At 45.3% G+C, this 10,284-nt stretch overlaps 2 protein-coding genes across 2 annotated transcripts; one reads left to right on the top strand and one right to left on the bottom strand.

Moving 5' to 3' along the window:
* Positions 1 to 3,963: 3,963 nt before the first annotated feature.
* On the bottom strand, positions 3,964 to 4,287 carry LOC104537831 (claw keratin-like). The gene has a single exon (XM_010180840.1). It carries the CDS (start codon positions 4,285 to 4,287, stop codon positions 3,964 to 3,966), a length of 324 nt encoding a protein of 107 aa, XP_010179142.1.
* A 5,141-nt stretch (positions 4,288 to 9,428) lies between these two features.
* LOC104537830 (cornifin-B-like) lies at positions 9,429 to 9,929 on the top strand. The gene has a single exon (XM_010180839.1). The coding sequence runs from the start codon at positions 9,429 to 9,431 to the stop codon at positions 9,927 to 9,929; it is 501 nt and encodes a 166-aa protein (XP_010179141.1).
* Positions 9,930 to 10,284: the final 355 nt, after the last annotated feature.

Below are 10,284 nucleotides of genomic sequence, written 5' to 3'. Positions count from 1 at the left end.
CTATCTGAAACACTCCAGCCCTAGCTCATTTCCCAGAGCAGGAAGAAGTTCTACCTCATTTTAACTAACCTGTGACCCTGGGTTTACACAAATGCTTCTCCAGAAAAGGGCATCACCGGTTTGCGTTACCAAACACACACACTCCTGGAGCAAGCTTAAAAAAATAACTTCCAAAAGCAAGAGAGAGAGTGGAAATCTGGTGATCTGCCAAGGAAAAACAACAATGACACTTAAGGTCAATGTCACCTAAAGGAAAACACCAAAGGCAACCAAGCCATGGCCATCAGCTGGAGAGCATCTTGTTTGCAAACTGAACAGCCAGGTTATTCAGGGAGCTCCTGTCAGCCTCTACCATGTCACTTCAGGAGATTGAGTAGTCCTGATTTAGATTTATAATATTAAAGATTATAATCTGGCATGAAACTATGTGGTTCAACAAGCATAGCCTAGACAAAACTGCATGGATCCCATGCAAGCCCAGTTACACATCAAAGACAGCACCAGGAGTCAGCAATCTTGTTGCAGAAGTGACTGCGAGAGGGCACCTCTGGGCTGATTTAAGAGACACCCTACATGGCTACCCCATCTCTTCCCATGGTGGCCACCTGCACTGGCATTTCTGCATTCCCCAGCTGACAGAGCAAAGAGGAAAGGGTCAAGAAAATCACCAGTGGACCAGACTGGAGAAGCACTTTCCTAGACAGAAAATCACAGACAGGTACAGAATAATCCCCAAACTCTAAGTGCTATTCCTCCTGCCCAAAGTCCACTTCTTTACATCCACGCCATTGCCTTCACTTAGAGCACTTGACCTTGAACATGATCCTAGCAGAGGGTAAGCTCCACACATTCATTTCCTTGTTTGGGAGTAGCCAGAGCCAAGAGCCAAGTAGCCAGAGCCAAGAGATGGGCCTGGTCTGCTGCCTCATCGCTCAGAGCTCGCTTGTTTGTGCCCTACTTTGAGCAAGGCAGAGCCAGATCAGGACGCCCTGGGACAAGGGTAGAGGCAGCAACCTCCACCCTAGCCTCAGTAAATCAGTACAGCTCTTTGAAACCAGTGAAGCTATTAGGACACCTTTTGTAATCCTGCTAGCTGCTGTCAGCAGCAGAAAAAGGGCTGGGTTCCCCAGGCAAAGCATTAAGAAATGGTAGAGTCTCCCACCCCAGTAAATTCAGTTTATCTCCCTTGGATGCCCTCTGGTACACGAAGCTTTTCCCACCTGCACCTACAGTGCAGAAGAGCTTATACAGAGATGCACAGGAAGACAGATGGGATAAAATATGGCAAGCCAAAGGTTTGGGTGAAATTCTCAGCCTGCACAGGATCCTTTGGCCCTACTTCAGCATTAGGTCCCTGTCCACATTTGCCAATGCAGCAATATTAATGTTTCTTCCCTTCCAAACCCACTCAGGTCATCCCTTCCCAGCTGCAGGTCAGCCTTCTGCAAACGCTGGAGCCCAACCATCACACAGGGAGCCAGGGAAACCAATTTCTCACCCCAGCTGCACCTACCACAGGGCTCTCAGCCTTAGTTACCAAACAGACTGAATCATTTACCTATTCATTCACAAACATCAGTGATTCAGGAAGTCCTAAATCATCACAGAATTGGGGTCCAGACCATTCCCTCCCACCCAAGCACCAGTCAGTAGCAGATGCTCATTTCCCACGTAGCCATCCTAGCATCTCAGGAAGCTCTGAGTTTCTCATACCTGCTCAGTGGTATCAGAAGGTCATTTTCTGCTGGTTTATAGGGTTTTGTAACCTAAGGCTTAAGAAAAGTTGGATGATTAGAGGAACTTTGTGCCTGCCTAGAAGATATTATCATAGTAGATGACAGACAATTTAGCTAACAGAAAACCAACTCCTGTAATTTCATTTAGACTTCTGAATGCCAGTCTGAAGCAGGATGTATTTACTGCATGCATGTAGGAAATTACCAATTTAAATGCACTTTGTGCACAACCCACACGAGGCACGCTGCAGGGCATGCCAGCAGCACAGAGATCCTCCGCAAGAGTGAGAATCACTTTTAAAGACTAAACTCAAGCCAAATGAGAAATCAGGCCCCTGACTATGGCACAAGCTGGGCTAGAACATTTATCAAAATAATTCTTACAGTCCAGTATTACAACAGAATTTTTTAAGACAAGGGACATTGGGCCATAGTATAGGAATATTTACTGGAAATAATGAGGGAAACAAGAAGCATTCCAGAATTCACCATATTTAGATGAATATTCTAATCATATAAAGCATTAATTATGTAGGCTGGGACTCGCCCCCGAACACCAATAGGTTGGGGGTGGACAGAGTCTGGGAGGGGACATAACCAGGACAGCTGACCCAAACTGGAAATGCACATCTCCATAGAAAGCCACAGGCAAAACTCCCCAGTTTTACTGGCACTTGGTGTTTTTGTGGTAACTGCAAGTCTCAACTTATTACATGGAAAGTGCAACTTGGGAGGCCTCAGTAATAAACCTCGGTTCATTTCCAAATGCACCATTAGCATAACAATAAAGATGCCTTCAGCTGGCTTTTGAGGTCTGGGGGATTTCTCTTTTGTAGGGAAGGATTTATGTGGTTGGTGAGAAGCTGGTTTAATCACCTCAACTAGGGCTCACCAACAGCCAATTACACACCACTGCAATGCCTGCTCAGCTTTGTTTTCCTTACACAGAAGGACAATAATTCTCCAAATACAGACTAAGAAATAATCCAGCACTCTTGTATCAGCTTGCAATAGTGAATTATGCCATTTCTGTAGAAAAAAATTATTAGATAAAACTTCACACACAGAGCAGCATGGAAAGCTTGTGAAAGATTTATTATCTATACATTTCTGAAGACATTCCATGACTGAACATCACCATCCGCTTTCACACGCACCAGTTAGGTTGTTGTAAACACTGAGCAGAGCAGTAAAGCCAGAAATTTAACTTTTACACTCAAAAGTAGCTGCTGCTACATAACACTTGGCTTCAGGCTCTTCTTAGCAATGCCAATTCCCCATGGTTCTCTGCTCCGATGCATTTTGTCACTGCCTCAGATGGGGAGGCTGAGTCTGAGGACACCAGAAGAGCCAGTACTGAGGAAAGACCTCCTCAAAGCTGAGCAGGACCAGGAGCAAGGAAAGCAAAGACGTGGGCAGCAGTTTCCTGAAGAGACAGCTACAGCACAGAGGTTGCTGTGGAAAGGAGACAAACACAACCCACTGCCAAATCTCTCGGGAATATCATTGACCTGAAGCGGTCAGATAGGATCAGCGGGGAGCTGACAAAGGCACCCGAATTAGGAGCAGCAGAGGGGAACACACACAGACACGCACACGTGCGTAGAGGCCAATAACATGTTGCAAGATCGTGTTTAATGAGAAAGCAGCAGATCATACAGAGGCAGAATTATATAGTGCAGGTTCCACATTGCCCACAGCCTGTGATTTGATGTGAGATGATTCACGTAATAACCGATGTCGCTTCCCTATTGCGGCTCTGCGTTGATACTCTGCCCTGATCACAGCAAGGCACACACAGAAACAGAGCACAGACTGGTTGACTCCACAACCCTTTTTAATACATCACGAGCCACAGAAAGAGCCTACAAAGGGATCGAAATGGATGTCATATCAGCTCACTTTACATTGCCCCAATGACACCTACAAGCACCCATGGAATTAGCAATACAGTCCACAGCATAGAGAACCAAGCACTTGGAAAGATGGGAAGGCATTAGCAAAAGAAAATCAGGAAGGGTAATGTGAGAAAGATGTAAACTGATTTTTCAGGAGAGCTGTAAGAAAGATGTAAATGGATTTTTCAGAAGAACTGAGCATCTACAGATGCATTTAGAAGGGCTGAGCATTTGGGGCAGCCATCAAATGCATCCGATGGTCAGCTGTATATCTACATCCCGCTTGTCATCTCTTGGACATCCTCTTCCAGCAGCACCTCTCACGAGGTTTAGCACGGTCTGCAGCTTCCGATCGGGTACCCCCGTCCCCATCGGGCACCACCGTAAACTTGAGAGCCTCCAGGAGCACGGGCACCGGTAAAGCCAGTTCCAACTTCAGGGGCTCCTGCAGTACCCGCGACTCTCTGGTGCGTGAAGGTGCTGAGGATGGGTCCGGGGAAGGTCACCACCACTGGAGGAGGGTAGATCACCACCTGGGAGTCGGGGCACTGCCGCACACAGGGCTCATTGCAGCTGTCGGCAATGGGCTGGGGCACGGCCACCCCGCACGGGGAGGCGCTGCCGTCAGTGCATGGGCTTAAGGAGTGCACCATTGCTCAAGGAAGGTTAATCTGGAGCACAAAGGAATAGTATAAGAACAAGGCACAAATTCTTATCAGTTTCATGGTCAAACACTATAATAAGACTACCAACAGGCTAGAGGGAAAGGCAGAATTTTCATAGAAGACGCCTATAAATCTTGTATTGAAAACAACGTCCATAAAGGCGTTTTCATGAAAAATTAATCTAAACTCGTCATCCACCTCTACACTTACCAAAGGGAATAGTCACAAATTTATTGATCTACCTCCAGAAACCTTCAGACTGAAAGTAAAGAATATTTGCATAGAAATCACCCTGACTTAAGGCCACAAAGGTTTTGTTAGAAAGAGGAATTCAGCTGAAACTTACCCACCTCACAAGAGAAATAAGAGAAGAGAAATGATGATCCAAGACCTGATGCTGAGCGCTTTTATACTCGCCCTTGGACTGCCCATAGCATGAATCACCTACGTGCACAACATCCCAATCGATTACTAAACACTTTTCTTTCAAGACTTCATTTTGTTAATGAATGGCAATTGTCTTAAATAAATCACTCGTTGTAATTATTTGTTATTTCTTATGACCTGTGCTTTATTGTCTTTCAGTCCCTGCTATTTCAAAACTTTATGTAGAGGGGATATTCCACCAATCTATCCAGAGAAGTCAGTGCAGCTCTTCCAATAAGACATCAAGCACAGGCTTCTTCAAATACGCCTGCTTTCACCATAAAAAAAAGAAAAAAGAATAAAGCCATATTTTATATTCAATTAAGTGTCCTATACTGTGAAGCTCTAAATCATGACCTGGTTAGAGGAAAGGTAAAAAAAACCCCAATAAATAGGGTGTGAATTATACAAGACCTTGTCAGGCATTTTTTCCAGCAAGTCACTTCAATAAAAGGACACCTAAAGCCATTATGATAATAGCACATGTTGCACATACAGAACTATGAGCAAAAGATGCACTTGGGAATCCTAATTGCGGATGAATGACGGCTGCCAGCATGGGGTTATCACCCTAAACTGCAGCATGAGGCTTTCTGACACCCAGCAGTGGAGTCAGCAGCAGATGCCAAGGATGGCGATGGCTTTTGCCATACAAATGCTCCTCGGACCATTGAGGGTAGCAGCTTGGCTACTCCAATCTACAACCGATTTTAATTACAGAAATTTTGCTTAAGAAAGGACTGAAAAAATACTTTTCTATATCATCAGATCCTCAGCAAAATTACTTTGAAGTGTAGAACTAGACTCCATCACATTAACTGTGGAGTAGAAACCTCTATCAAGATTTCCACAGCAGTGGAAAATGCCTTGAATGCTTTCCTACTTTAATTGCATGCAGAGATTTATCTCCATAGCATCATCACATTTGAGGATGACAAAAAGATATTCGTAATTCCTCTGGAAAACTGGCTCTGCCTTTTCTATAATTGAGGATAACAGTGTGAATTGCAACACACACCTCTACCTCAGCTTAGACCGGGTAGCAACTTATCCCCAAAGTAATTCCTTAGAAGCAGTGGAATTAAATATCTAACTACTATCTTCAAGTTAGCCAAAAATAAAAGTCTTATTTTAGAGATGTATTCATAATTCTGATCAGTCAAGGTCTTCAATCCCCCGTGAGAGGAGTCCCCACTGCTGGGATTTGTTTCCTCCTCTGCTGCAGCCTGCCTGGAGTTAACGTCACTGCAGGGCCCATTTAGCTGAACACAAAGGCAGCAGACAGGCCAATGCTTTCTAAAAGCATTTTCAAAGCACATCATAAAAGCTCATTAACCTTCTACACAACTGGTGTTGTCATATGGATTTTTTTTTTTTTAACAAGAGTATTACAACTGCCAGCTCCAGCGCTACCAAAGACGACAAGGAAATAGAAGTGATGAGTCAACTGGTGAACCATGGCCAGAACTTGCCAGCTCAAGTCTACGTCCACAAAGAAGTAACGCAGCAAAGCAGCACACGTGGCAGCTTGATTTATTACTTTAAATAAGCTTAAGAATCAAACTTCAGCACTTTAGAAACTAAAGATACAAAACAAGTGCAAGAATTTTCATCTTTGCAACCATCAGAAGACAAAAAGATGCAGACACCATCAACACCTTCAAGCAACCTTGTGATATCCAGATGAAGCACGGCTTTACTTCTTACATCCATCATTTTGACCCAAAACAAGGGGCTGCAATAACAGTAAGTATTCAGGGTTATAACTGTATTCCCTTTAATAATACATAAACATGTATTATATTTGCTAGTTAGGTAAAATCAGGGAGCTATATAAATAAAATCAGTGGATGTGTCTCTCAAGAGCTAGAAAAAGGAAAAACCAGCAGCAACAGTGGATTTCATTGAAACACAGTCATGACTCATGGTGTGATCCATAGCACAGCTCAGCTTTGCTCTACTGATAAATTAAGGTGGTAACTCCATGTACCATGCTTGTACAGTCCTCTGCTTACCCAAACGAAAAACAACACTGGCAGAGGCTGTTAAATAGCACCTTCATAACAGGACCTCTTAAAACTCCTCATAAATGCTGATTAATGTTTTACACCAGCAAAGCTCTTTGGGCTGGACTCCATTATAATGAACGCCAGCACATACTCAATTTAAAGGCTGCGTCTCAAGGCATCAAAGGCCACAAATTACAGCCCGGGCAGGGAGCGCTTTGCCTTCTGATGGACAAGCACAAGGCACACGTCCAGGAAACATCTGCACGGGCACAGCTGGGCTCGAGGTGCAGCCATTGGGGTGGTCACAGAGGAAGATAACACGGTCATTAGAAAAGCATTGCCCCTTTTGCTAGCACTGGGATGCCATAATTAGTCCAACCTGGTAATTCCTTGTTTCTCAGCCAAGGAACCCAACCAGATGTCACAAACACCACTGCTGCTCAAGTCTGATCCCATCGGACCTATAGGACCACAGCTGCCTGCATCAAGCACTGCCCCCATACCCAGCTTTTAAACCCTTGGCTGAGTCAGGATTCCTTGCATTGCCCATTTCCACGCACATTTCAATCCACCACAAGAAAAGCCCTGGGCACAGCCCTGGTTTTTCTGCCCCACCAAAAGACAGCATCGCTTTGCCTCCACGCCTTCCCCTGCCCTTGTTTCCAGCCATAAAACAATACCAACCAAAAACAAAGCCTAATAAAACCAGGACATGACTCTTATTAAGTCTGAAGAGCATCAGATCAGCCAAATGCCAAGCTCTGGGGACATCTTTCACAGCATCCCCTTGCAAAGCCAAATTCCCCAATGCCCCCACCTGCATTTCAACGAGCAAAAGGGAAAATGAGCATTGCCCACACCCCCCCTGCTGCTTCCCAATTGCAAACAAGCTTTAAGAGGAGAGGGATAGATTTCTTTACATAACTAATGAGGTCAATGGAATAAAAGGCAGCTTTTACCGCTCCCATAAAGATTTAAAATGGAAAAAACCCGCAGGGTGTGAGGTGCATTTCATGGTATTTGGGGATAACAATATCCTAATAATCACGACTCAGTAAAATAATTATAGACAATGAAAAAAGGAGCAAATTCTCTCCTGTATCTAATTATGTTTCCCATACAGCCTAAAAGACCCTATAAAAACAAGCATTTCCAAGCTTTCAATCCAGTTCTTGCTCTCCGTCGTGAGCTCGGTAAGTTATTTGCCTATTTCTATTTCTAAACAGCCAAATATGCTTTTGTTGATACTTTGAACTTGAGTCTAGATCCTGCAGAAATACTCTGACACTGCAAATTAAGGGGGTTGTTTCCTTTAAAAGATCTTGTATGTTGTTTTATTACAGGTATAGGCAAATACAGGCTTTTGTAGTTGTGTAGTTTTTGGTAGTCCAAGTAACTATTTCTGTTGGCAGTCGACCTTTACCAACCTAACCAGAGACTGATGTAGATTATTTCTATGATACCACCGAGGCTAATTTTTATCCAGAACAACTTTTATGCACCTATTTTGGGGGCAGGCTCTTCATAAGATCTAATATTACCTGCCCACTTTTGGAACGTAGCAAGAAAATCCTGACCCAACCTTGCCTGGCGTTTCTCCTGTGTTTGCAGTTAACGTCTTTGTAAATAAATCATGTTCATCTACAGAAGCTGGGACCTGGCCCTTGAGAGCTTGCTCTTAGCATAGCCCTGTACATCTGCAAGAGCAACTGCCACCGATGTGCAGAGTACAGACACCCAAGTGTCATTTCCTAGCGCTGAGCAAAGCTGATTTGCAGCCAGATTTAAAATTTTAATTAGGAAATCCAAGGTCTCAGCACTTCTCCATGCTCAATCACATCTTTGGAGTGGACACCTCATGTGTCTCAAGTGTGGCAGAGGTGGCTCTGATGTCCCACAGCCGGGCAATGCCTCTTTGGGCTGGACCCTGCACCCTCCTGCCCATCTCCAGGCCAGGAGCCCAGCCCCAGTATCACAGGGGGCTCCACTGCCCAATTTGGGCAGCTGAGCAGCAGATGGGAGCAGGCATCTCCTATGATTCCTGTAACCCTTTGGTCTCAAACTTCTACTGGAGCAGGAGAGCAAGAGACAGCAGAGTACAGAGCAGTCAGTAAAGCATCTACACAGCTGCACTGAGTTGTATTTGACTTGTTTTACTCTTACGGGATATCGGCAGCTTTGGGCAGACTTTCAGAAATTGCTCTGTCCTCAATGAACATAAGGCTTCTGAAAACAGAGCTCTGCCACATCTCCCTGCCAATTACAGAGATAGCAATCCTCCGTTCTGCAATTTAAATTAGCATAAGGGAAGCAAATATTTCTTTTTGCTTTACCTAGCGCCAGCAGAAAGCAATTCCAGTTTCAATTGAAGCAAATAAATGACAGCCCTCGCTACAAAAGATGAGCAGCTCAGCACTAATCCCAAACGCACCATTGCCTCACGAGCTGAAGCTATGCCTGAAACTCCCATTTTTCTAGGGGTAATAGCTACCAGTTCCACGGGATATCTGCAGCTCAGGAAGAGCTCGTTAGGTAAATGCAACGCTGGGCAGTTTCTGCTACAGGGATGAGGGCTGAGAGCAACGAGCTCAAACAGCAAAGGCAACCTGTCAGACACAAGCTGTGCTCTGCAGGGAATTCATGTCCCTGTGTCTCCTCTACTTTGTTTTTCAGGTTTGTCTCCATCCCAGAACAATGTCTTATTATGGGTACCAGTACAAGCAGCAGTGCTATATCCCAAGCGGGGTGAAGTGCGGCACACCGGTCCTCACACCCTGCCACAACCCTGGTGTGGTGAAGTGCACCACGCCAGTCTTCACACCCTGCCACAACCCCGGTGTGGTGAAGTGCTCATCGTGCACATCATGCGCTCCCAAAGGCGCCCAGATGTGCGCTGTGAGGAAGACCGTGCAGAGCATCCCCAAGTGCTCCACGCCGTGCTCATCGCAGTGCGTTAAGACACAAGTTGTGGAAGGTCACTCTTCCTGCTGCAGCCCAACGTGTCCTGCTCCGTGCACCATGGCTTTCCCTCAGCCCCTCATGCAGGGCAGGGGACACCTCTGCGTGCCACACTGTGGACAGCCGAGCATGAGATGCCCTCAGACGTGTGCTCCAGCCCAAATGTACCAACACGGCTCCTGCCCTTACTCATACCAGTGGTCCAACAGCTACCAGTACAACTGTGGGCAGCAATAAGCACCAGAGGGGAGCCCACAGAAGAACCAGGGGATGAAGAGCAAGATGTGCATCTTGCACCCATAGCCAAGTTCAATGGCACAGCTTTCAGAAGAAAGATCCTTCTCTTGCTGCAATCGCCAGGACTTGTGGACAACCCAACACCTTCACAGACCAGCCCTTATTTAATCCTCTCCATGTCATACTCTTAGATTAGATTTAGAGGTCTCCCAGCTTCACACTTACAGTCTCCTATCACCCATAGTAGGGTCAGATCTGCACTGCTTGTAAACAGTTTTTCTATGACTACCAGTGTAAAGGATATGTGAGTTTTACCACAGGCACAGTCACTCACATGGATAACATTGCATCCTCC

The sequence above is a fragment of the Mesitornis unicolor genome, unplaced genomic scaffold (genome assembly GCF_000695765.1).
Source record: "Mesitornis unicolor isolate BGI_N332 unplaced genomic scaffold, ASM69576v1 scaffold4893, whole genome shotgun sequence".
Taxonomy (NCBI): domain Eukaryota; kingdom Metazoa; phylum Chordata; class Aves; order Mesitornithiformes; family Mesitornithidae; genus Mesitornis; species Mesitornis unicolor.
This window is presented reverse-complemented; position numbering and strand designations above follow the sequence as displayed.